The sequence below is a fragment of the Pezoporus occidentalis genome, unplaced genomic scaffold, assembly GCF_034315485.1.
Source record: "Pezoporus occidentalis ecotype Australia unplaced genomic scaffold, CSIRO_AGI_Poc_V1 ctg313, whole genome shotgun sequence".
In the NCBI taxonomy this organism is placed as follows: domain Eukaryota; kingdom Metazoa; phylum Chordata; class Aves; order Psittaciformes; family Psittacidae; genus Pezoporus; species Pezoporus occidentalis.
This window is the reverse complement of record NW_026915084.1, coordinates 286,147-312,669: the sequence shown is the minus strand read 5'-3', so window position 1 is coordinate 312,669 and position 26,523 is coordinate 286,147. Positions and strand designations below refer to the sequence as shown.

The window sequence follows — 26,523 nt, the reverse complement described above, 5'->3', positions numbered from 1 at the left end:
GACTAAAGGAAACGCTGCACTATGCCAACAGCTGTGTGTTAACCACATATTGCAGCCGAGTCACCAAAGCCCTGAGGATGTGCCTGGCTTTCCAAAGAACAACTTCTGGTGCTTACATTGTGAAGGCCCATGGGTGATGGGGCCAATTTCTCACTCAGCTGCAGACAAGTTAAATGCTCATTATCCTTGTCTGCTTCCCCAAGCCTGTACCTCCCCTCTGGCTAGTCCACAGCTCCAGCCATCTGCCTTAGACCTCAGATATTCCCCAGATACCTCCCCATTTCTCCCTAGGCGTTCTTCCCCTAAGCAAACCTCTTGGGTATGTTGCAATAGGCATTCCTGGAGGCCATATGCTGGTCATCAGCCAAACTGAGCCTGCAAGCCAGCCCTGCAACACTCCCACTTATGGTAGCACATAAGAGAGCTGCAGACAGGGATTTTGGGAAAGTGAGAACACCACAGCCTAACCACCACTGTACCGAAAACACCAATCCAAGAGGGAAGAAAACAGCACAGAAGCAGCTTTGCTGATCTTAATGGAATAGAGGTCTTCTGGTTCAGATAAAATATCCTGCAAGCCTACAATACTCATTCTCCGAGTTAAAGCAAAGATTTTTAATCTGAAAAGTGCCATTTCTAATCCCTCACCCTTTCTGAAACCCAGTATCTGGTCACAGCCCAAGTGCTGACACAGATTGCACCCAGGAGGAGCCGTGTAGCTACCAATCTCTCCTCTGAGAGCAATCTGCTCTCCAGAGAGCACGGTTAACTCCGGGAATCTATGTGGTCAGCAGCCATGGAGCACAGCACCAGTATGTATTGTTGGTCATCCAGTTGAACGCAGCAAGGAAACCCTTTGATTAAGCTTAATGATGAGAACTTGCCGTTACCAGTGCCAATTACAGTGAGTTTCTCTTGAGAGAGGGTTGAACCGGTACTCTTCCATCAATGCCAAACTCATTTCATTTTAGAACCTACAATTTTCACTTAGAAGCAAGCATTTTGCTTTGCCATTACCTTTTCCTCTCCTGACAAGTCACTCTCCTCCTCTGTACCTTCGCTGCTCTTCTCACTGCGCTCCAAGGCGTCCAAGAGCCCGATACGTGGTCTTCTAGGCGAGATGGCCTTTGGTTCATATGCCATGCACAGGCTGGATGCTCCATCTCCACTTGCTGGCATCACAGCATGACAGAGATGACAAATGAACATTCCACATCGTTTCTTTTGCTTTCTTTGCCTTAGTAATAGCTCAGAATCCTATGGAGCAATCTACACAGATGTGTTGGTTTATTTCATCCCCCCCCCCCATCTTGCAAAACTTATATGAGTTGGTAAGGTGACTGTTTTGGTTCCTTACCCCTCACATTGCTCAAGCATTTGTTACCAAAAATGCAGTGGACTTCTCTCAAACTATTCCTTCAGTGATGGTCATATTTAACCTCAAAATAGCTTATAATCAATGGAAAAATTCTTACTGCAACAGTAACCCCTGTTTAACTACTTTAGCTTTATAGAGTTCCCAAAAACTCAGTTCCTGTGTTTGAGAGATTCTGGCATGAAATATGGTTTATTATTTTTAAGCAGAACAGGGGTTTTTTTGAGGCTACAATTCTCACAGTGCCAATACCTATAAGAAAATCACCCTCAGGTCCCAAGAATACATATTCTCACTAACCAGGATCCAGGTGTATTTGGCTTCAAATACAAATTTTGAGCTGTAGGTCAAGTTAGTATCAATTTGCTGCTTCTAAAAGGCATTCTCTTCAAAATGTATTTCCACTACTTTGTGGAATGACTTCAACAGTCAGCTACTAAGAAAAGTCCTTCTGAGAAGGAAGTATATTACACTATAAATTAAGGAAATCAGTACAAGAGACTCTTTAGCCAAAACTGATTACCCGGGCGGTTTGGTGTTACAGCAAATGCAATGCCACTGAAAAACGTGTGTCAAAAGGCAATGCAGCTTCTTCCCTTCACCTCCAGCCACACGCTGCAGCCCATCCTTTGAGATGGGTCTAGCAGTCACACGGATGAAAGGTGAACTGGTTCAGCAAGCTCACCTGCTTGCTCTCAGTTGCACAACAGATGGATTCAAATCAAGGGAAGGAGCATAAGCACAGGGTTGGAAACTGGGGGAGAAAAAGCAATGCCCTTGGACAGCCTGCAGTCACACTGGCTTCCATGTAATGTGCAATCACCTTCACGGTCACTCATCATGGCCTTGGAACTACGGTTTTAAACACAACTTCATTGTTCTGCTCCAAACTAGCAACCAATCTAGAGCAGAACGTTCCCAAAGAATACCTGACATGGGAAACACTTCGTACGCTGGCATGAGCTAACCACAAATCTTGATAAACTTCTCTGTTCCAAGGTAAATGCCAGCTGTTTTCTTAAGTCAGATTACTGTGCAAGACCCATGTGTATAACAGGATGGAAGACAGACACCTGAAAGTCAGCGTTAGTCAGACACAGACTTCGGTTGTTACTTTTTGAACAATGACATTCCACCAATCTCCTCCTGTGCTGCAGGATGGTTCTTCAAGCCCCATCTGCCTCTTTGCTCTATAGCTGCAACTGGTTCTCCCTTTATCTCATACTGAGCTATGGCCTCCTTGATCACACTTTTCCATCGCTCTTTGAGCCCTCCTTGCTTTCTCTCCCATTCCAGTTTCTAGTCTCTTGCTCCTCCTTTTTTGATCCAGTTTAAACCAGAAAAATACCTCTGTGAGGGCCTACACCTACCTTTTCGTTTCCTCTGCAAACTGGGAACATGGTCATCCAAGTATTTGGCTTTTCTCAGGCAGAGGATCTGTTCAGATGAAGTAGATGGTACCGCATCGCTTTCTCTTTGGGAACCAGCAGAGCCAGAAGGGCCTTGTGGCAGGGGTAGGGGCATCTGCAAACAGTTTATGAAGTGTTACAGCAGGCAAAAGCTACTCTTCCACACCCCTTCCTTTGCAGCCAAAGGCCCAAAGGCATTTCCTTTTTCCCCAATAATCCTGGGCAGCAAGACTGATGGATGAAGGGTGGTAGGCAGGCTTAGCACTAAGTGACCTGTGCAACAGAAAAAGTGCCATGATCCTGCTAAAGAACAATTGCTTCCCAACACTATCCCTGCAACACAGCTCCTCTGGCAAAGCTTTTTGCGTTGTGGTTCTTATTGTACCATGAAACTCCCATTTAGGATCAGAAAAGATCAAGTCACCCACTACCATCCATCTGTAACTTAGTATTTTAAACAATCTGTATTTGGCCAAAGCATCTTCCAGGAAGTCATCCAGGTCTGTACGTGAAATTGTGTTTGTTTTAATCTAAATCTCTGGTTTAGGGACAGAGAATTCCCCATTCTGTCTTCCAGCCCGCTTCTCCAGTCAGACTTTTTACAACCTTACTTTCTAAAATCAAGGAACTAATACAGAGAAAAAGAGTTTCTTAATGCAAAGCGAAAAGCCATATCAGTAAAGATGACCCAGTGATGAAGTGCATGAATACTGATGGGTTTCTCTCACACTCTATGCAGGTCAGCTTTGATTTAATTTAAGGGTTTGACGATTCTTCCACACATACACCCTCTCCCTGTGCATGAGACAGAAAGCTTTTTGATGCTAACATCAGTACTAGTATTTGCACACCATCTGATAAAAGCTCTGTTTGGAAGGAAGTGGGAAAGGAAGTTATTTTTGTGAGCTAGCCTAATGAGTTGCCCAGCATGACAGCACATCCTGTCCCAGCTCACCCATGGAGGAAAATGAGGCATCTCTTTCCCATAAACCTCCCAGTGTTTGGAAGTGGCGAATTACTCCATCGCATCCCTCACCTGGCTCAGTATTCCCAATTTCCAACACTAGCAATAAGATTTATGGAGGGTTTTTCTTCTTAAGACACTTACAACTTCTTGAGCAACACGGTAGAAGATGGAGACACTTCTGACTGCATGTCCAAAGTTGTCATAGACGTTCACGTAGGGGCGGACCCATGAAGGCAGCTTGCATCTCACAGTACCGGTTGTGAACCTGCGTAAGATTGGAAAAAGAGGAGAACTGTTTGCCATGTTGGCCTAAATGAATTAAAGAAACACTTGATCAGGGTCCAAAAGGACAAGGGAGGAGCAGCAAGACAGGAACAGATTGAAACAGTGCAGTGAATACAATGGGGTGATGAGCTCACTCACGAGAAAATGGATTTGTTCAGACCTTAACGTCCTTTCTAGCCCTCACCATTCTATGATCATAGAATGATTCTGTAATATAGAATCATAGAATGGTGAGGGCTGGAAAGGACCTTAAGATCATCCAGTTCCAACCCCCTGCCACAGGCAGAGACACCTTCCACAAGACTAGATTGCCCAAGGCCCTGTCCAACCGTGTGCCCACTGTCCCCAGTTGAGCTTCAGCACTGAAGGCAACCAATTAAACTCCTGTTGCCTATTGTATACCTACTATATTAATTGATATTAATGGATATAAATGCAATATAATATTACTATAAAATCTATTATGTAGTTTCAGTAATACAGTCTTTTTTCCTCACAAAATACTGCATCTGCCTTCTCAAGTGAGAGAGAGAGAAAATGCAAACCCGTAAGTTATTATCAATAATTTCCAGCAGCATTACAAACAGGACTTCAATAAATGGGCTTATTCTGCATTAATACCATTAATCTCTTCCTGCAGCTCCAAACCCAGGATATTCTGGGAGCAGAGGATCAGGATCTCGCTACTTTCCTCAAGTAGTGCAGTATATAGCCAGTCATACAAAATAATTGAATTACTTATGAACCACAGCCTGCTCCAAACAGTAACATCAGCAATTTACATACAAGATAAAGGATAAATACAGGGATATAAAGATGTTGATGTATGTTTATGCTCTAGAGCCCAGGGCTCACCTTTCATCACAGAGGAAGATAGCACCGTAGTCCTGGCGATGTCTGATGACCCTGCCAATAGCCTGGTTAACAGCCCGGGAAGCTTGCTGGTTGTACCACTCCCGCCCAGACAGATACTGCAATAGGTGGGAGGAAGAATTAACATTAATTGCCAGGTAAAACGTACTCTATGAGCTGTACAGTCACTATTTCTACAGAAATAATAAATCACAGCCAACAAAATCTACTGACAAATCTCTGGAAGCCTAGGAAAACCAGAACAAGGTTGACTTGAACATCACCTGACTTGCAGTGCACAGAAAACTCAAATAGAGAATCCCAGAGTGGTTTGTGCTGAAAGGACCTTAAAGCTCCTCCAGCTCCAGCCCCTGCCAAGGGCAGGGACCCCTTCCACTGGAGCAGCTTGCTCCAAGCCCCTGTGTCCAACCTGGCCTTGAGCACTGCCAGGGATGGGGCAGCCACAGCTTCTCTGGGCACCCTGTGCCAGCGCCTCAGCACCCTCACAGGGAAGAGCTTCTGCCTCAGAGCTCATCTCAGTCTCCCCTCTGGCAGGTTCAAGCCATTCCCCCATCCTGTAACATACATACTCTTGTAAAAGGCCAAAGCAGCCAGCACAGGCAACTCCTCCTGCCCACTCTCTCTGGATCAAACAATTCCCATAGAAAAATGGATAGATAGTACAAAGAGCTTGACTGAAACCTTAATTATACCAGTTTTTGAGTCTCTATTTGATTGACACTGGAGAAAGAATTCAGAACCCTTAACATTATCTAACTAAAAGTGACTGCATTTGTGACAACCTCCTTGTGATATTCAAGGTCCCACAAGGCTGGGAGGGTAACAAAAGCCAAAATCCACAGAGACAAGAGGGAGAAACAATGACACAAAGCTGCAAACAGCCAGCAGTGGAACACTGCCCAGTATCACCTGTGAACCCGTCCCATGTCTTCTCATCTCGTCCAGAAACTGCATCTTCAGAACAACCTTGGGCTCCATACGAGGAGGAAATGGGAGCCCAGTAATGATGACTCCCCGGCCATTTCTGTCTGCAAAGTCCAAGCCCTCGCTGGCCTGAGGAGACAGTGCTTCCTGTTATCAACAGCATCTGAAGTGATGTTTCAGAGCAATGCAGGCTTTTCCCTCTATTAAATTTAACCCCTAGCCAAGCGTAGCATATGAATATGATTGCATGGTTTCAACTAGATTTTTTTCCTTTTAATATCAGGCCTTTAAGCTCCTCCTTTTCCTCCAGGAGGCCCTGACAAAGCATCCCCTCAGCCAACACAATAATGAACAGCTGTATTCAGACATCTGAAGTATCAATCAATACCTCTATTTAAACCTTCCACAGCCTGAATTGCTAACAAGACATAAGAACGTGATAAAACCTTTTCTGACATGAAAAATGAACACAGTCATTTCAAAGCAATAATGGAAAGGTCTCAGAAGTCTGGTTAAGAAGTGAGCGAGTTTTAGAGCTTTTGACAACACAGCTCTTCTGGTTTATCTTCTCAAATAGCACCAACTTCGTAGTCATACAATTAACTCTTTGACCTCAGCAAGCTAAACAGTCTGCCCTTCAACTGCCCATTACTGCAAAGCAAGATCTCTCCACAGACCCGATTCCTCTCAGGGTAATACACTGCTGTTGGAAGGATGGGAATACTCAGCTGAGAGTCCCACCACAAAGAGCTCTGTCTGTCCTTCACTGATCTGACAGCCACTTTGGAGGCTGGGACGGAAGGTTCAAAGGAAATCTCTTGGTAAGCAGCACCACAAAGGCTTTAAGAGTAATCTATGATTCTGCAAATATTCCCACTGCTAATCATAAACCCATTTATCAGCACTGCAAAGTGCAACTGAAAAGCCAAATGGACTTGCAGTTCATGTAAATGTTCTAAAGCCAAGCAAGATTTCTGGTTTTCAGCAGCATTGTTCTAACACGCTTCATTACAAATGTTTCCTCTAGTTCTCCTCCCAGACAGCTGTTCTCATTTAATGCGCTGAGCTCTCGGTGAGCAGCCAAGAGGAAATGCAAGTACGATGATGCTCATCCCATTTAAGGAACTCAAGACATATTTCTTTAATAAAGACGTGAATGAGGCATATATAAACTTGGTATCATTTGGAAAAGGCTTCAGGGCATTCTACTTCTCTTAGTTTTATCTCCCCACATGTAATTACAGTCAAGTAATAGGAATGTACTGAAATCCGTATGATCTTTTCCCCATCAACTATACAATCCGAACTCAGATGAAACAAGTTCTCAGTTACGTTACCTTCCCCCGACATACTGCCAAAAAGGCAGCCCCATTGGACTTGGGACAGACAACTCTATTATAGTAGGCATCTATTACCTAAAAGGTAAACAAGTTTAAGCAAGAGCAGGAATGTTATTACCCTTTGAGCAAGTAGAAAGCTGGTATTACCTAATTTTGACTTGTACACAGATGTAAAATGAGATGAATTTGGTTTAGTATCATTTTCTTTACTTTTATTAATTACAAGTGTGAGAAGACACTTGCTCAGCAAAACCATCACTGTGAAGCCTAGAACACATCTGGGTAAGCATAGAAGATTCATGTCAGATGCTTCTGAGAAGAAGGTGAAACAGACTGTTGTGTGGTTCTGCAGATCCCTGAGGAAACCAGCAAACTGGGAAAGCAATCCAAGGATATCACTTACTCTAAGAAGCAAACAGAATGCCTATAAATAAAGAAGATGACACTGCTCAGCTCCTTAGCATCTAAAGCACAACAAGCTGGGAGGAAACGTCCTGCAGGACATTAAGAGATGCTGACTGGTGAAGTGACTCCAGGATCCTAGTTTTTTAGTTATCCTAGGGTAACAATTTGTCCTAAAATCAATTTTATCCCAGGATGTAATTTGGGTTTCAAACCCAAACACACCTTGGGGAAGGCATTTGAACGTATAAACGTTTCTGAAAGCGTTACAGGTATGTAATGCAAATAACCCACCTCTGAAAAGCTTCCTTTGTTCCTGGGCTCCACAAACATTGACTTCACTTCTTCTATTCTGCTAGCAAAATCATGCTCCTGATAAACAGATGATGAACACATCAGAAACAGCCATGTAAGCACGTACCAGAGGAAACAGTGTATTAAGATCCTTTTGGGTTTGGTTCCTGCAACACTGCATTTCAATATAGTGTGATCAAAATAAAAGAAGCCTGACCTGGGCTTTTAATGACCAGATTTTATAATTAACTTATTAACAAAGAACTTTTAATGAGCATGGTTAGGCAGCATAAGGACAAACTCTCTGACCTACGTAACCAAACACCTAATAAAGGCAGAGCAATGAGCATACTCTCCAATATTCCAGGCTTTTATCCATGACAGGGTACGACGAAAAGAACACCAACAGTCCATCTGGCACAACTCGCACCAAGTTACCTGCAGAGAGATGGATAAATGAGTAGCTGAGGGAAGGCTGCAGAGGCAAAGTAACAGCATGGCTCCTTCCAAAATCTCTCCTACTTTCTTAACACCAATATTCATGTATTAGAAGTTGCTTTACATTCATAAAACCAGTTCAATAATCTTGTCATGAAGGTATAAACCTTAATACAGATGCCTAACTAGCTTTCTAAAGCATAGTGTTAACAGGATAAAAGATGTGAGCTACACCAAACACTACATCATCTGCCACGGTGTCCCTTGTGACAGCAGGACCTAGTTTTAGATCATTTTCTCCCCTGCAGTCCGAACATTCAAAGCAATGATGAGGTGCCACAAGACTGCTTTCAAGAGCTTCCTGGTCACATAGAATACACTTTTCTAGGCAGACTTAGGGCAGGCTTGACACAGCACCTTTAAAAGCACCACAAGAAACTGCACAGACTTCTTCTGATGCTCAATTGCCCTCGCAAAGGATGCTCGGCTGCATCATCGCCATGCATCTGCGCCACCTTCTGACCGTGTTTAGGGACCACATTTCTGACCCAAACGGAAACACCTGACAATAAAATAACTCCCAAGTTGGAAACATTAAACCTAGGATGCAGACACATTTACAATGACAGCAGCCAGCTGCCTGGGCAAACAGCAGCACACAGAACCAGAGAGCAGTTAGATAACACAAAGCAATCCTTTACCTTTCTCTGCCTTAGTATTTCTCCTTCTGGGACTCTTATAAAAATGCCATGCAACAACCCATTTGACATCCACACGCTTCACTTACCAACTGTTTTCCCCAGAGAAGATAAATAATCCGCTGAAAACCTATGAGGAAAAATCAAGTAGCATAAATGTACTTCCTTGTCTAGGTACTTCACACATATTGACACATTATATGTATTTCACACGTGATATTCATCTCACACAGCATATCCATGCTTAAAACTGCTCTCCTTCCTGTGGCAAGCACCCACAGGAAGGACACAAAACTTGTAAAACCTTGACTACACATAACTATTAAATATTCTTATTAGCACTGCAGATGACCTGAATTTTGGGAGTATCAAAGCATAATAAATAGAAATGGGCAGCATCTGAGCTCTAGGATTAATACTAACAATTAAAGGCTCTGCCTGCCAGAGTCTGGAGATGCTGCCAACTTACACTACAACTGTTTAAATGAACTATTGATGAATCGGGTGTGGTGAAGCTGTCAGGTTACTACCTGGTTATTATGGTTATTACTTATCTGTGGCATAATGCAAATCACTGTTAGGTTGACTGAAAAAGCACTGCCCTGCAATGAGGAGTATTTCTGTGCCTTCCAGCCCTGACTGACAACTCGCCTGGGCTCTCATGCCTTTATGGTTCTTTCTTTCTTGTGCCTTGTAGGTCTGGGTACTGTTTTCCCTGGAAACTTATATATGCAGGGATAACTCCAAAGGCATTTACTTTTATAAGCCCTAAAAATACCAGCATCACCATACAGACACTGTCAAAACAGCACCCACTGGGAATTCCCTTCCTGCAAAAAAGCAGGTGCTCCAGGCCTCAGGAGGGGGATCCCCAACCTTCTCCCTTCAATAGACAGCATCTTCAATGAAATACACTGAAACAACACATGAAGCTTCTGTAAGTGAAAAACACAGTCTGAGGGGTTTCCAGAGTGCTTATTCTGTGTAAAATCCACTACAATTGCCGAGTCCTTTTCCAGTTCTGTGGAACATATGCCATTCCTCCTGATTTGGTGGGTTTTCTTCCCCAGTAAAAGCTCTTGGAGATCTATTTTCCTGTATTCCTAAAAATGAGTAAGGCAGGCCTGCAGCAGGCTAAGTCATGGAATTCTCAGCCAGCGTTTTCTCTCTGATGTTGAAATGGAGACAGATTGAAGAATGATGTGAAGAAAGCTAAATGGGAGAACATGCGTACCAGACACAAAGAACTGATTCTCATTTCAAAACACTACAGAGGGATCGCATTCCCAAACACGGTTCTAGCATCTGTGGGATGCCTCTCTTTAGTAACTGCAGAGAACTGGCAAGCACAGAGCCTCCTGACAAGTGCACCAAAGCATGAAACTGCCTCCTAAAACCGTATGCAGAGGTACCAATGAGATCATCGCATTGCGCAAGGAAGTCAATACACAATGAAGTGAGTTTGGCCTTCTCTGCTGGCACCAGATGTACCAAAGACCAGAAAGGCACAGGCAAAATGATGAAATACTAGAGAAAAGCAAGAAAAATGAAGATGAAAAGCTCGTTGACAAACATGTGGATATGTTTTCCTTAGGAAGGCAATGCAGAGGTAAAAGAGAGGCTAGTCAATAAGGACTTGAGTGCAACTCAGTGCTCTGGCATTTAATCTCTTCCAGCCCTCCAGCTCTCAGTTTTAACACTAGTAGTTAAAGGGTGGCGTTACTCAGCACCGTGGTTATCCAGGTAAAGAACTACAGAGACCACTTATTTCAGGAGCATCCTCCTGTAAGCAGAACGCAAAGTGTCAGAACACAAGACTTCAAACCAGAATTCCACACGGAAGTTCATTACCTTCTTTCATAGGTAGAAGTCAGCACAGTGCCATCAGGTCCCTTAGAAATGATCCCAACCCAGAGCTGGTGTTTATCAATAACATGAGGATTCTCCAAGCGAACGGGAAAAGGGCTAAAGAAACAGGAAAGTGAGATCCCAGACATACTCATTATATGATCCCCTCCTGGTTGCCAGCCCCAAACACTCACAAATTCAGGTATAAAATCTAAAATCATGAGAGCAGATTGTGCCTTACCTGTTCCCACATCTAGGTACTTACATCTGCATTTCCATTGTAAATGATGAGAGGGGGGAGAGTGTCCCACTAGTAAGGATAATTGTCCTGACTCCTTGCCGAACAAGCTCATGCATGCTGTATCCAGGGCTGAAACACCAGTAGCTTAAGGTCTTTTCTGTATCAAACAAAGAGAAAACACCAAGAAGCAAGTCTGTTAGTGGTAAAATTAGAATTTGACACTCAAATAGCACATTCCATCTGAACTCCTGAAAGCAAGCTGGCCAGCAGCTGAACGTAAAGTTCCAGACACATGGTATGTTCTGCTTTGGTCCATCCCAGATTTTATTGTTATGCCCATTCAAAATACAGGTTTTAAAGGTCATTGCTGCATCACACCTTAAATAGATTATACTTTTAGTCAGAGGGTGGTTAAAGACAGAGCATCACATCTCATTGTTACAGGCAGGTTGAGCAGACAAAACTACTCGGCCCTCCATCCACTGATTCACTTCCCGCTGGCAAGGATAACTGGAAGGGGAAGCATGGTAGAAGAACTGTAGAATACTGGGATGAAGGACAAATGACTGAAGTTGGTAAAATATCTCTACTCCTGCTCTTGCTTGAAAAGAAAAGAACCCCTTCTCCATTAGGAATTTCCAACAGCCTTTCACCTAAACATTCCATTTTCTCCATAGTCAACTTCCAAACCTTTGAACTCCTGCTCAAACCTTTTATGTGGTATGGATATAGATGTGCAACACCGCCTGGCATGCTATAAATTATCAACAGAGAGGACAAAGAAAAATGGATATATCACACCAGCCCTTCTGTCACCGTTCAGCTTATGTGCTGCTGAAAACTGAGACAGTCAATGCAACAATCATCTATGCTGACAACAAGATCAGACAAACAAAACTATAGCTTTTGGCTCTGATTCTGTTTTGCACAATTAGTTTCAGTAACAAATATATATATGCATCATGTACATGTCTTTTATGTGCCCACCCTTCATTACAAGATTGGCTTTCCAAAAGGAGCTGGCAGCTTCAGGAAATCCCCACTAACATGTGCCTAGTGAGTCACTGCTTAGAATTACAGGAGAACTTATCTTTAGCTAAAGTTTTATCTTTCATCTTATGTGGGCAAATCCATCCAGATGGTGTCTAGATTGTAGACAAAAAAAAAAAAAAACATTCCACAATTTGGCAGAACCTGCATCTTTAATTCACACTGAGAATCGGTGCAGCTTAGTTAGCATCTGCGGATGAACAGGCCAGTGTCTACACACAGGAGCAAAGTCACTTATGTCAGGAGCCTAAGAAATCTCAGCATCTGTACAGAATGATGCTTGAGTGAGTAATTTCCATAAAGCTCTTTGGAAACAGCCATTCCTGAAAGGTTTGCACTATTTCCATACAATCTGCTATGCCTCTACAGGGAACTGGAGGCTCGCTCAGTTTGGTCCAGCCTCCACTAGGTTTGGGCACAGCTCAAGCCTCAACATATGTCTGTTGCATGAGGACTGGTTTTATTTGAGCAGGGAATATATTGGTATGTGTCTACTAAATCCCCAAAGAATCCTGTGACTGCTTTGTGTTGGGTTTGTGTCTACATCCCCCAAATCATGCAATAAACCCGAAGCGTTTCCATCAGCCTCCTCCTGCACATGTTTAACAAAACCTACTTCGATTTATTGCTGTGACTTCTAACTCCAATTGAGCAGTATCTCACTAAAACAATACTGGCAGAGTCCCAAGCAGCACAGGTCTCTGGGGGAACACTTCAGGGGACATTAGGTGCCAACCCACTAAATTCATGGAAATTCATTCTCCAAAAAGTGTTACTTCTGTCCTTAAGAAAAGGACTTCCATGAACCACATATTTACATTCTCAAGAGCATTTAACTGAGTAATTAAGTAGATAGTTATGTGGCAAGGTAATTACAAAGATCCTTGGAGAGTACTCTCCTAAGAAGGCTTAAGGGATCTGCATCTGTCTTCTCTAATCAGAAAGGGGTTTGTTTTCCCCCAACCGTACTTATTCCAAAAGCATCAGAAAGAAGGAGTCTTGGAGCCAAACAAAGCCAAGCTCAGTGCTGCCTTACAGGAGCCTTAGGATAAGCCTTTGATTCAGGAGCCAAGTTTTAATTCTAAATATGTTGTTTTGAAGCACGGTGATACTGAGGTAGTCCCAGATACTAAGTTCTGCAGAGCATAAGGAACAAAATAGATGGGAGGACAGAGTCAAGGGGAGGGACAAATCTCAGCTGAAGATATATATATACACACACATGCTATATAGATATATATACACACAATATGTATAGATATATATACAGTATATAGACATATATACACACTATATAGAGAGATATATATACATACTATATAGAAGTATACTTGAGACTGAAACCATCAAGAAGTGACAACATGCTCTGAAGAACTTAGGGAGTTGCACAAAAAGAGATCGTATCTCAGAGGAGGTTAACAGTGCCCGCAGGGTATTACCTGACTTGGCATTTTTCTGGCTAAGAATTCATGTTCTGAAACGTTATTTCTCTGGCTCATCACGAGTCTTCCTTAGGGAGCTTCAGAATGAGCCAACCAAGTATAACTCCTCCGCTATTTAGGCAATTACAGCCTTAGCAACACTGAGTTTGTGCTGAACACATCACAGCTGCACAGGTAAATTTAGCTGGTATGACAGTAACAGAACGTTCCATGAACCTCAGTGTCAATCCTGAAGGGGATTTCCCATTCTTGGGCTGGTCTGAATATTTTCTCTACTCCAACCCAAGCAACCATTCCCTAATGGAGGCGATTTTCTTTCACTGGAATCACTGCACTAGAAACTGTGCTTGGAAACATAAACCTGCAGAGGAACACCCTCAAACAACCCTAGAATTCCTCAAACATAAAGTCTCAAAGCCTTAAAAACCTACCCTGTTCTGGAGAAAGAGATCTCTAGGGTAACACTGATGCTCCAAGTCTCTGCATCTTACAGAATAAGACCAAAAAAAGGCCCAACCAAACCACCCATTGGTTCTCTGCTAACTAAGTGGAGGAAAAACCAAAATCTCTCCCAGTCCCGTATCTAGAGATGGTTTTAACTTGGACCATGGCAACAAGGCATACTAATCACACGGTTAAGACCTTCCAGCTCTATGAGTAGGAACACTACTGTGCTATTTGGGTTTTTAATAGCTTCTTTTATATATAGACAGATCTGGAGCATGCCTTCACTGAGTTATTGTTCAGCCCTTTATTTCTCAGTAGTTTCTAACATTTCAGATAACACAAGTGGTGTCTCACTCAGAATCCTACAATGAGGACCTCCCTGTTCACAGATGTGAAGTAATGAAGATGCAGATGTCTTCAGTTGTTTGCTCTTATTTGAATCAGAAAGGAGCAGCTGAGTAGTTTGCAACCCAGCTTTTGATTGAGCCTCCCCAAGACCGAGTCCCATACCTTTTCTTGTAGATGATGAATTCCAGAGATCTGTCCTTTGCTGCTTCTTCTGATTACTGTCATCCAGGTGAATATGCACCTGAGCGAAAAGAACAGAAGCATTTCTGGAGGTGGCAACAGAAATGAAGCAGCACTTCATCCCTCAAAGAAGCTTGCCCGTGTTAACGACAGTAACATAATTAGAGTCATTTTCATAGTGTTAAAAAGGCTGTGTTATTTCCTGCCTGTCTTTCCTATTTTGTTTCCAGTCTTTCATAACATATCTAACACAAGGCAATTCAACCAGCCATTCTGAGTCAGTTTATGGAAGCAGCTTTTCATGGGCTGCCCTAAGCAAAGAAACCAATTCTTTGGGTATTGTCCACCAGAGTAAAGCACCCAGACTAGGAAAAAAAGATGTACTGTTGTGTTAGAAAGACCCGCTTCACTGGGCAGCAGAAATAGTGTCTTGGACTTAACATGAACATTGCCATTTATCTAAAATAGATCTTTTCCTAAAGCTCTTTATATCACAGCCTATAGGTCTCAAACTCTAATTTAAAGGACTGGTTGGGGGAGGTTTAGTGGCTCTGCTGCATGTGCTTGGTAATAGGCTAAAGTCAAGATAAGAGGTTACTGGAAGAACACACCAACTCTTGCAGGGTACGCAGTATCAAAGTTTTTCAGTGATTCACGTTTGCTGCAGTTTGCCAACTTCATTTTAGAGTTTCTTTAAAAAGAAGCTCCCCTTTTTCCTTGGAATCTCAACTAACCACACGGAGAGCCCTGGATGCACTAAGCACAGGCATTAAATGCCAGAAAGGGAGGCTGTCAAACACAAAGCATCCCATACCTTATAATATTTCGATATCGACTGATGCAGCCCGAAATCTGTTGCACCTTCTGGAGCATCAATGGTGAATACAGTCTGGGAAATGGATGGAAGCAAATGGAAAGATTTAATAACCGTTTCCAGCAAAGCCCCTAACACAGCTTTGCACTGAGAAGCATCTCCAGAAAAGTTACTACTGGAATAACCTCAACTAGATCTCCTTGCTCCTCCTATTAAATAAAGACAGAGAATCTTGCATGAATATATCTTTACACGCAATTCCTGCTAACCACATGGCTTTCTCATTGTTCCAACAAACACAAGCCAGTATCTCGATACATTCAAACTACACAGATGACATTCTTCATGCTCTTCTCTGACTTCTGGCTGCGGTTAAACACAAACTACACATTTGTGAGATCGCAGTCACACCCGATTGTAAAAGAACTTTCTCAATATCCCTCAAGTTTCAGGCATGACACACTAAAATAACAATGCTTTCCTTAGAAAATAAACTGATAAAGTTACAATCATATCTAGCTGCCCAGCTGTCAAATTAAAAGTTTCTATCAACTCTTCAGAGTTTCGCTTCTTGCCCTTTCCTGTATGTGATGCCTTATGATGAAGGGTGATGCTCTTTTACAGGCTTGGCCTTCCAGAGCTACTTCAATGAAAACAGCTGTGCTTCTCAAGTATTTATAACTCCTGATAGTGTTTCTAAACAAGATTTCTTCAGACTTTTAAAAGGAACTAGCTAAGCTCAGAAGAGTATCAGCTGGGTGCAGCAAGAAAGATGTTCTCCACCCACCAAAATACAATTCCTGTTATAATAGAATCATAGAACAGTTCGGGTTGGAAAGGACCTGAAGATCATCCAGTTCCAACCCCCCTGCCATGGGCAGGGACACCTCACACTAAACCATGGCACCCAAGGCCTCGTCCAACCTGGCCTTGAACACTGCCAGGGATGGAGCATTCACAACCTCCCTGGGCAACCCATTCCAGTGCCTCAGCACCCTCACAGGAAAGAATTTCCTCCTTAGATCCAATCTAATCTTCCCCTTTTTAAGTCTGAACCTGTTACCCCTTGTCCTGTCACTACAGTCCCTAATGAGGAGTCCCTCCCCAGCACCCCTATAGGCCCCCTTCAGATACTGGAATATTAATGTCTGAAAAATAACCAGAGAGAGGGTATATGAGGATATTTTAATAAAGGGTCTTCTAAAGGAAAACAACAATATTAATTTATAACCAGCTTGTTTCCATTATTAAGTCTTGGCATTTAACCCATTTTAAATGATGAAGATTATTCTTTTCTATTCAATTCCAACCCTAGACAAAGATTCACAACCAAGCTAAAACAGCAAGTAAATCCTTAGATGAAAAAGAATTATACTGAACAACTGAAATGAGCAAGAATATTGAGGAGGGAAAGAGTTCAGTTGCTGCTGCCAAATGCAGGGCTGGATGCTTTTCAGATGAAGTGAATTGCTATGTTCTTCCTCATTTTTCCTCTTAAATAGATTTTACTCTGCTCCTGCCTGTGGGTCCATTGGTTTTCACCTTTTGACATTCCAGTGCTTCCTAGAAGCACAGATTACATTTGCGAGCAGCATGTATTCCAGAAGAAATATCTGTGTCATCAAGGATCTCTGAAAGAGGCAGGCAGCTGATCCATTAGACAGGCTACCAGCGAGGAGAATGAAATCAGAGCACTCTACAGAGACTGAACATTGCCAGCCAAGACAGACTTTATTTTATAGGAATCCCAGACTTTAACGCCATGGAATTTCTTGCATCAGTTCCTAAATGATTAATTTTAATTAAAAAAAAAAAATAATCAAAGACAGAAAAGCAATGATTAACACAAATTAAAATGTTATCCATATTATCACCCACTTCCTAAAGCTGGAGGGGGGAAAAGAGATCTTTTTGATCCAAAAAACACCCACAAGTATTTGGGAAGGTCTCGTTCAACGTCAGGAAAAGGTCTAATTCAATCTGACACCCAGTAACCGAGGCCAAGATGATGCTCTGTAATCAGCAGATTCTGGGAATAGTGAGTTTAATCCCAAGGGCCAGCAAGTTTTCCAGTATGTGACACTACAGCTGAGATGCTCTTTTGCTTGAACTTTAAGCTGTCCAAACCTCACTGCCTTTCTGAGGCTTACTCAAGAATCTCAAGAGCTTTAGTCAGCTTCAGAGGGCATTTCATGCCGCTGGGCCATTGTACCTTCTGATTTTATGGGGCCCAAGTATTTCCATAATCAATGCTTGGCAAATGCAGACCAGGGAGAGGACTGGCAGCACCATGAGGATAGCCGTAAGTGGCCATTAGTTCCTGTGGCACTAAAGATTCTTGGTTTACACATTCCTTATTTAATAATTAAATGAATAAAATACATGTAAACTATATTCTGTTTGGGGTTTTTTTTCCCTTTGGCCAATCCTGTTATTTCACCCACTCTCATATTCCCAAACGTTGCTGTTAGGAAGTGAACAGCTCCATAACCCAGCTCCACCTTGTGGAGGTTACAAGCAGACAAGTTTAAATCGAGCATCTCCAAAAGGGGCATCAGAACTGTAAAACAACCTGGGTAAAAGCAAAGCAGAACATCCCATCAAGCAGCAGTTTTCTCCTCAAAACCCCACCACCTTCCATCACTGCACAAGTGTACATATAGTCAAAACCAAAACAGATCCAATGTCTTTCCATACTTTTTAAACCAATCCTTCCATCCTTCAGGTGCATACAGAAGCAGCATTAATGATTTACCTGGATAATACCCAAGAGTTTATGCAATCCAGATGTATTGACAAATATCCCAGGGCCTAGAGAGAATAACACAGTTACTTTTACAACACACACCTACATCCATTTGTATATATCCATCCCTCATCTGAGCAGCACAACACTGAATACAATGACTTGAAAATATTAGCTGAAACAAGTAAATTCTTTCACGTTTTCCATCATTATTCAATGAGAAATGTTAAAAGTGGCATTCCAAAGGCAGCTGCATGCCTCTGATGCGTTGGGAAGCTGTCACCAAGACGATTACATACACTTAAAGACTCTTGTACAGTAAAACTGGAAAGCAGCTAAAGAAAAGAGAGATAAGCACACTTGAACTGTGAAGTTACTTTTCCAAAAGCTCACACAACTAACATTAGCCTCACTGAAACAGAAAACTGACTACTTACAGAGAGCCAAAACTAACCTTTGCCACTGCTACAAACAGCCCTTTACAACCACTTCCAAGCTTCTAGCACAAGTAAGCTAGCGACTACAGAGAAACACTTGAAAGAACACACAGAACACACCATGATGAGAATTTGACCTTACAGCAAGTCTTAATGAAACGACAAAGGTCCTGAGGGTCAGATTTTAGCTTTTAAAAGCTTTATCATTTACATCTTAAAGAAGCCTTTCTCCTCCTCTCCCCAAACAATGCAGAATTCCCCTTCCCTGCATTACAGAGAAAAGTCTGAGTGAAACAACTCTCAAATTCACACTTACGGCCTGAAAGATACTGTAAAATCTGCTCCAGTGAATCCAGGAGTGAGGATTTAGTCTGGAATGTTATTTGGGCCTTGGCAAACAGATCAAAGATGTAGCTGCAACACAGATTAAAAGCACAAATGGGAAAACACTGTAAATAACAGTGGGCACAATTACTGCTACTCTTTTACGACAACAATTTCACCATCTAATAGCAAAACATGTTCTTGTCCCCATGAGAAAGAAGAATTTACAGGGAAAAAGAAGTATTTGGTTATAAACAGCAGACAATATTGATGTGACAGAAAGCACGCTGACCACATCCTGCACATCTCCCACCAGGTCTCTACAACACACGTGAATTTAGAAACAGATTTCATGCTATTTCATTACCTTTTTTACAACATACAATATGCGTTAGGTTAGAAATAGATTTACAGAGCTCTGAGGTACCTCAAACCAAATCACTGCAGCACTCTGTTTAAATCATGATGCAAAACTGAAAGCAGGCCAGTGAGGGGCTTCTTCCAGCTCAGGATACATGACAGCTATACACACAGCATTGGATTCTCCACTCTTGGAACAGGAAGTTGCACCAGAAATAAAGATTATAACAGGAAGGGGATTGCAGGAAACCCAGAGCCTTGAAGAAATACTATTCCCAGAAACTGGAATAGTGCTGCCTATCCCTACAGCTGACTCAGTTTCACAGGGTCTAGAACCTGCTGCACTTTTGAGATATAGCTATATTAACAAGAAGACATTTACCTTCCCTCTTTGGTGACTCCACTATCATTCGGTGGCAGCTCCACTGCATCAATGGCACTTTCAAGCTGAAGAAGAATTTCTTGAAGAGAAGCAAAAGGGGAAAAAAGTTGGAATTCACAGAAACTCCTTTCAGGGACAAATCCAAGCTGCTTTTTCAAAGGTACTTTATTACTAAGGCTGTTATCAAAGGCAGCAGCCCAGCTGCTTGATTCTGTAAACAAATCAGAACCACCTTCCGTGGTCTCACCTCTAAATACTCATATTTAACTTCAAGAACTCCCATGACCTCAATTCTTAGATAAGCCTAAGTCATCAGCTAAACGTTAAACTCTTCTCTATAGATGGAGAAAGTTGTTCTTAAAAATGCTCTACAAGCATGAGACAGCTCGAGCTCTTGCTATTAACTTATGTAGCATCATGGTCTTACAGCAGTGATGCAATTAATGCAATTGCAGCACACCACCACCATCAGAAACCAAGGGAACTTCTAGCAAAAAAGGAAGCAATGCGTTCGTCTGCTGCATCACTCATCTCCTTGGGAAAATACTATAATTAAACATTCCACAGAGTGCTCATTAAAAAAGAGACAATTTAAACTTCCATGGATGACTCAGTTATGAGCAATGCCCGCAGAAATGCTACAGGAACCCAATTTACAGTTGTTTGCCTCCTGAAACTGTTTCAACAACAATTTTCAAGGACACAGAAAACAATCTTACTCTTTATCTTTGCTATATCTTCAAGCTCCATGTTCAGGCCTGTTGAAGAAAGGAAAGATTTCAAAGAGGATGTTTCATGTCGCTTTCATTCCCAGTTTCTTTATGCCTTTGCAAAAAGTAGGGATATGAAGCCTAGAACTGTGTATATGGAAAAACACACTCTGTATTCTGCTCACTGTTCCCTTTCATGACCCTCATGTCACATTTGTTTGGCCAAATGCTTTCATGTTTGTCTGGCAGTGATAACTCAATAACAATAATGAATGCCCTAGAATCAATGGTTTAGGTTGGAGAGGACCTTAAAGCTCAGCCAGTTCCAACCCCCTGCCATGGGCAGGGACACCTTCCACTAGAGCAGCTTGCTCCAAGCCCCTGTGTCCAACCTGGCCTTGAACACTGCCAGGGATGGGGCAGCCACAGCTTCTCTGGGCACCCTGTGCCAGTGCCTCAGCACCCTCACAGGGAAGAGCTTGTGCCTAATATCTAATTTAATCTCCCTCTTTCAGCTCAAAGCCATTAGGAAAAGTTACTTTCCAGTTCTTGGTAGTGGCACCAATAATCCCAGTGAAACAATGGCTTATGGTTGTCAACACACCTGAAGAGGCCAACTCCATATTGAACTCAGCATTTACTTCATTCTGCTGAACCACTTTGGCTTGCTCTTCCAGTACAACATCTACAGCATCTATTGCCGAAGCCAAATCGTAGGGTGTCAAATCAAAAGAGGATGACTCCTCGCACAACTTCTCCTGAAATATAAGGAACAGAAGCATTATTTGGACTGCTCAGGGTGCTCAGCGCTCATCACAGGTGATGAAGTCCCAATGACCAAACTTGATGTCATTTCTGACCTCCAGCTCAGGCCACAGGACATTTTATGAACACCAAAAGTGCAGCGCCACGCACAGCATTTAACAGCTGATGCAGCTGAGCTTCCAGAATAGATCTTTCATGATTTCCTTCACCTGGAAGGGAACTCTCCAAACAAGACAAGCAGCACCCTCATGAGGTGCTAAAGGTGGAGATCCACCTTCAGGAGGAAACCATCACCTTGTAAGAAGTCATGCTAGGATCAAAGGGCTGTGAATTAAACTACAAAGCTTTAACTGTCAAAGAACCAAGAAACATTCATGATATTGAACACTGACAACAAGGAGCTGAGTATGGATTTTACAGACTCTTTGTAACAGGGCACAGGTCCTTTTTTCTCTCTGGATGAAGCCCGAGAACTGGCAACAGACCACAAACAACTTACCACATTGTGAGCTTCATCAAGGATCACCACAGTCCCCCTCAGGTCCAAGCCGTGCGCTTTGCGGCTCTGAAGATGAAAAAGGGAATGAGGGGATGCACAAAGGCCACTTAATCTGATTTAACTGTTTAACTTATTAAATATTTGGTCTTTCAGCCTTTTGAAGAGTGGAGTGGGACAGAAACTGGCTTTTACTATAATTTATTCATTACTCCAAGTTGCATGAAGCCAGCAACAGATTAGTTTCCTCAACAGCTTCATTTCCTACCCATGACATACAGACACCTTATTGCAATAGGATTCCCCCCCCCCCCAAAGCCAGCAATTATTTCCAGGAGAGATATCCAAACTCTACTGAAAAAGTTTCCTTATTCTAGGAATCATGCAGCTGGCTGCAGGAACTAAAATGTCTCGGAATGGATGCAAAGATACTGCGTGGTATGTGACTCAAGCTTTGCACCAGGATGTGAGGATAGTCAAACAACAAGGGCACCCCATTCTGCAAGGCTAATCCTGTAAAACCAGCAAGACAAGATAAAACTGGAGTATTTCTTAACTGTGGGAAAGAACTATACAGAGAACCCCACAAAATGGCATCCCCTATGGTTCTCAATTTGACCTGGGGTTTGGTTAGTTTTGGCCCATAATGGGTTCACTGCGCATCAGTTCACAGCTCGCCCACTAAAAGCCAACATAAGGTAAATAGAAGAACAACTGCATTTAAAAGCAAATACATGCATTACCTTTGAGTCTAGCAAATAGTTGTAAGGCATAAAAATAATATCTGCTTGCTGCTTCAGGCTTCGAGATAGATAATAAGGACAAGCTCTGTTTAAAAAAGAAGTACAAAGTACCAGGTAAGACTTGCAGCAATATCAAGAGGGCATTCAGCATTCACAATGTTTCATATGCTCAAGGGTTTTCCAATCAACTTCAGGAGCTGAAGCTGGCATGTCAAATTGTAGGGCAGGTGGTTATCTATTCACAGAAGCAAATAAAAGTGTAGAAAATGATATCTCTGCAAAGGAAGAATAAATGAAAGGAGAAAAGTGGCATTTCATTGCTGCACTTTCACTTCACCCCTTGAGGCTACATGCAGCTGCTGCACTAAACTATTTCATCCCAGCAAATCAGGCCTCTCAGATCAGAAACAGAACTGCAGTATCATTTGCCATGGCAGCTGATGTTGGTAGCCTCTGCTCAAGTGAGAAACAAAACACTGGTGAGCCTGACTCTGACCTGATTCAGTCTTTACACACCAAGGATTGAAATACATGGCTGTATGACGAAAACTGCAGTAACACAAGTTTGGTGCATGCACGATTTTGTTGGAAGCCGTCTCTGCACCGTATTTAGCTGCTTTGCTTTCATCACTGTTCTACTACAGTGTTTGCCAAGTTCATACCGAGGTATTAATGAAAACGAGCAGAGAAATGGTTTTCACTCTTTTCAGGAGTGGGGAGAAATGTCAGAGGGGATCATTCACCTGAGCTTGTTTCCCTTCTTAACCAAGTCTTCAATATCCATGATTGAGTTCATCAGATCTTTCTCTGTACTCTTCTCTGTAAAAAAAGAAGATACAACCACAAGCTTAGGTACAGGGACCACAAGATTTGTTGTTTCCCTGATCATCACACTCATCCACTTCCCAGCATTTCATTCTTGAAAGGCTTCACCACAGAGCAAAAACCACACACACACAGGAAACTCACCCAAACTTCTGTACCCACCAGGCACATCTCTCCCCCTCCAAAAAGAAGGGCTTTACTTCCACACCAAACTCACCTTCCACATTGTTATAGAAATGACAAGCACGAGCCGTCACTTTTTTCTTGCACATGTAGATCTGTAAAACAATGTATTTTAGCCAAGATTAGCACAGCCTGAAGCACGTTAAGGAGTGAAGAGCTGTTGGTTTTCTGTAACACCAGTTAATGAATAAATGCTAATCAGGGTTCTTCCGTTTTAAAATGATGTGTTCCTCTGTCCACCCTAAAAGTAAGGCTCTCTGCAACAGGACCCCTCCACAGCCTCACTGTTCATGCTTTATAAGCTCTGATCTCACCTGCATGTGGTTGCTCTCCATGCGCTTCACTTCAGGATGGATGCAAAGCTGGTCTCTGGAACCCAAAACACACATCTTGGGCCTGTTCAAACAGGAGGCACAAAACTGAAGGTAAAAGTCAGACAAGAACGAAAAACAAGAGTTGTACATGTCTAGATTGGGTGGAATATATCACAAGTGAAAGGCTCAGGAGAAAAAAGTAAGCCCAAACGAAGGGTCAGAACCAGAAGCAGTAAGTTAGTCTGTAACAGCTACGTGTGTTATCTGACTTCATGGTACTGTGTTTCTCCTGGTAGCAGTGGGTGGCACGAAGCAGCCGTTTACAGCAGGAGGCAGCGAGCAGCAGCTTCCATCACCCACTCTGAAATCTGGGTTCTGTTGTGACAGTTGAGCCCATCAGCTGGGGCCTGGCATCCCTGACAAGCTGCTTCAAGCTGGCTGAGACTTAACTAATGCACTACAAACATTTGCAATGGGTTCTTGTTGCCTGTTCCAAGGCTGTATCTGTACAAGAAACACCTAAACAGGTTACTATTGCCTGCTCAAAGAGCTCAGACAGCACACTGGTACATCAACAGCTGGAAACTGAGACACCAGTACAGCAAAACCACAGAGTTCTCCATAGATCGACATCAGCCTAAGGAATCAGGTTTTGCAAAGGCTTCCTACTGCCTTAAAGAAATGCCCCAGGGAAAGAAAAAAAAAGGTAATTTAGAACTGAATGTGTAAAGAACCAAAACCAGACCAAATTCAGGCAATTCTATGTTTAAAGGAAACAAGAGAAGCTGTGGAAAAACCCAAACCCAACAAAGAAATCCAGGCCCTACACATGCACATTAAGAGAACTGCATTTCACTGGGGATCATTTTTTCATGCATGCATCCACATAAACCGAAACAATAACTAAATCAGGTGGGTTTCTCCCCCTTGTCTTTGAATAGGGACATTTTCCTAAATCATATTTACCTGTAGACTGTGTTCTTTAACTCGTTAATGACCTGTGTAAGTTGGGAGTGAGTTCTGGACGCATAAATTATTTTAGGGATGTCCGTGTAATAAGCTGCCAAAAAGTGGAGATAAAAAAAGGCAGAAAACCATTATTAACACAGGAAGAACTGGAGATATTATTAGATAGTATTAGCTTCCTTTCCCAGCTGGTACTATGGTAACAGCTTGGCTTGTAGAGACAGCAAGAAATTCTGTCACCAAACTAGTCACACACAGAAAAGGAACTGAATGAGTTTCTAATGTTCTAAGAAACAATCAAAAAACACATAAGGACCCTTAAAATCTATAAAACGATGAAGTTGTGCTTCAGCTGCTGAACAACAGCTCCATGACTTTTACTAGCACACAGTTATTAGAGAAGATAGATAAAAGCAAATGCTCATTAACACTCCTGCATGGCCCCTGCTGAGGATGAGAATGACACCACTTACTCGGGATATCATCATCGGGGGCAACGCTGCCCCAGGATGACTCTGGGAAGAGTTCCACCCCACTCAGTCGCTGTGCAATCTTGCGGGCTGAGATGGCATCTTTATAGTGCTCCTGCCACGCCAGCGTGGAACACAGCAGGCAGAGGGTCTTCCCTGTGCCTGTGGGGCTCTCCAAGACACCATTGACCTTCTTTGTTGAAGAGAAAACAAAAAGGGAATAAATGAGTAACTTGGAGATTCCCAGTGGTACTTAGTTATCACCTGGGTTTAAAGCATGACATACAGTGATCTGGATGCTGGGACCAAGTGTACCCTGATGATGTTTGCAATGATACCAAACTGAGTGAGGAAGAGGACACTTTGGAAGGGAGAGCAACCATGCAGATGATGTGATCCAAGGACCGGGCAGCCATGTGAGGAAAGGCTGAGAGAGCTGGGCTTTTTCAGACTGGCAGAGAGAAGGCTCAGGGGAGACCTTATTCCATGTTTCAGGGTTTAAAGGGTGGCTACAAAAACGGAGACTCCCTTTTTACAAGGAGTCAATGGAGAAGAGATGGGGTCATGGGCACAGGTTACTCCTGAGGAGCCCCCGGTTGGACACTAGAGGAACTTCTCACACCGAGACAATTGGCCACTGGAACAATAACAATCTCCCTGGGGAAGCAGTGGATTCCCCAGCACTGGGCACTTTTAGGATTCAACTGGACAGGGTGCTGGGACATCCAGCCTAGGTCATGCTTTGCCTAGAAAGGTTGGACCAGACGGCCCCGGAGGTCCCTTCCAATGTGGGACTCGAGGATTCTGTGATCCTATGAAACCCCAGGGAGCAAAGGACAAGCTGTGTGAGCACAGGGGCTACTTGCTTTGCTTCTCTTCCCTTTCCCACGTGAGGCAGAAACATCCCATCTACACTTCCACTGACTGCCACCAGTTTCAGTAACTAGAGAGTAAAACCGAGGTAAAAGAAGGTCAGAGAGATTGGAAACAGTGGCGTATGGCCAGAAGTAAAGCAAACTGTGACAACGTCCATTTAGAGGAGTCATTTGCTACGGTTGGAAATGGAACAGTGTGAGCAACGGAACCAAACTGCCCCTGGGCGCGCTCACCTTCTGCAGGCACTCCAGCACCTTGGCCATGTAGGCTTCCTGGCAGGCATAGGGCTGGAAGGGGAACTCCACCGTGATGCCGTTCACCGTTATCCTGGGCATGCTGCACTGGGAGCACCTGCAAGGCAGCGGGACCCGGGGAGCGGGTGGGGTTCAACGTGCACGACGGAACACCCAAAGACCCCGTTTTCACCTCGTGCTTCGGGACGGTACCGGCGGACCCGGGCTGGGGGCTCACAGCACCCGGGGCCCGGCACCGAGGGCCCCGGCCCGCCCGCCCCGTCGGACACAACCGGCGCTCACCTCCCGCTCCGCCGC

At 43.2% G+C, this 26,523-nt stretch overlaps 1 protein-coding gene across 1 annotated transcript in view; it reads right to left on the bottom strand.

The window, feature by feature from the left end:
- The window catches only part of RTEL1 (regulator of telomere elongation helicase 1), a 41,270-nt gene extending 14,747 nt beyond the window's left edge, over window positions 1-26,523 (bottom strand). The window contains exons 1-27 of the mRNA XM_062628316.1: window positions 26,509-26,523; window positions 26,206-26,323; window positions 25,100-25,289; window positions 24,627-24,720; window positions 23,661-23,742; window positions 23,381-23,441; window positions 23,082-23,157; window positions 22,339-22,423; window positions 21,599-21,664; window positions 20,939-21,092; window positions 20,344-20,382; window positions 19,625-19,703; window positions 18,875-18,972; window positions 18,131-18,186; window positions 15,376-15,450; window positions 14,544-14,622; window positions 11,119-11,251; window positions 10,857-10,970; window positions 9,095-9,135; window positions 8,222-8,307; window positions 7,870-7,947; window positions 7,171-7,248; window positions 5,819-5,962; window positions 4,892-5,007; window positions 3,893-4,016; window positions 2,746-2,899; window positions 1,018-1,172 (exon numbers count right to left, since the gene is read on the bottom strand). Of these exons, the coding sequence (XP_062484300.1) occupies window positions 1,018-1,172; window positions 2,746-2,899; window positions 3,893-4,016; window positions 4,892-5,007; window positions 5,819-5,962; window positions 7,171-7,248; window positions 7,870-7,947; window positions 8,222-8,307; window positions 9,095-9,135; window positions 10,857-10,970; window positions 11,119-11,251; window positions 14,544-14,622; window positions 15,376-15,450; window positions 18,131-18,186; window positions 18,875-18,972; window positions 19,625-19,703; window positions 20,344-20,382; window positions 20,939-21,092; window positions 21,599-21,664; window positions 22,339-22,423; window positions 23,082-23,157; window positions 23,381-23,441; window positions 23,661-23,742; window positions 24,627-24,720; window positions 25,100-25,289; window positions 26,206-26,307 (2,559 nt within the window). The 5' untranslated portion in view covers window positions 26,308-26,323; window positions 26,509-26,523. The remainder of the gene's footprint in view (window positions 1-1,017; window positions 1,173-2,745; window positions 2,900-3,892; window positions 4,017-4,891; window positions 5,008-5,818; window positions 5,963-7,170; window positions 7,249-7,869; window positions 7,948-8,221; window positions 8,308-9,094; window positions 9,136-10,856; window positions 10,971-11,118; window positions 11,252-14,543; window positions 14,623-15,375; window positions 15,451-18,130; window positions 18,187-18,874; window positions 18,973-19,624; window positions 19,704-20,343; window positions 20,383-20,938; window positions 21,093-21,598; window positions 21,665-22,338; window positions 22,424-23,081; window positions 23,158-23,380; window positions 23,442-23,660; window positions 23,743-24,626; window positions 24,721-25,099; window positions 25,290-26,205; window positions 26,324-26,508) is intronic.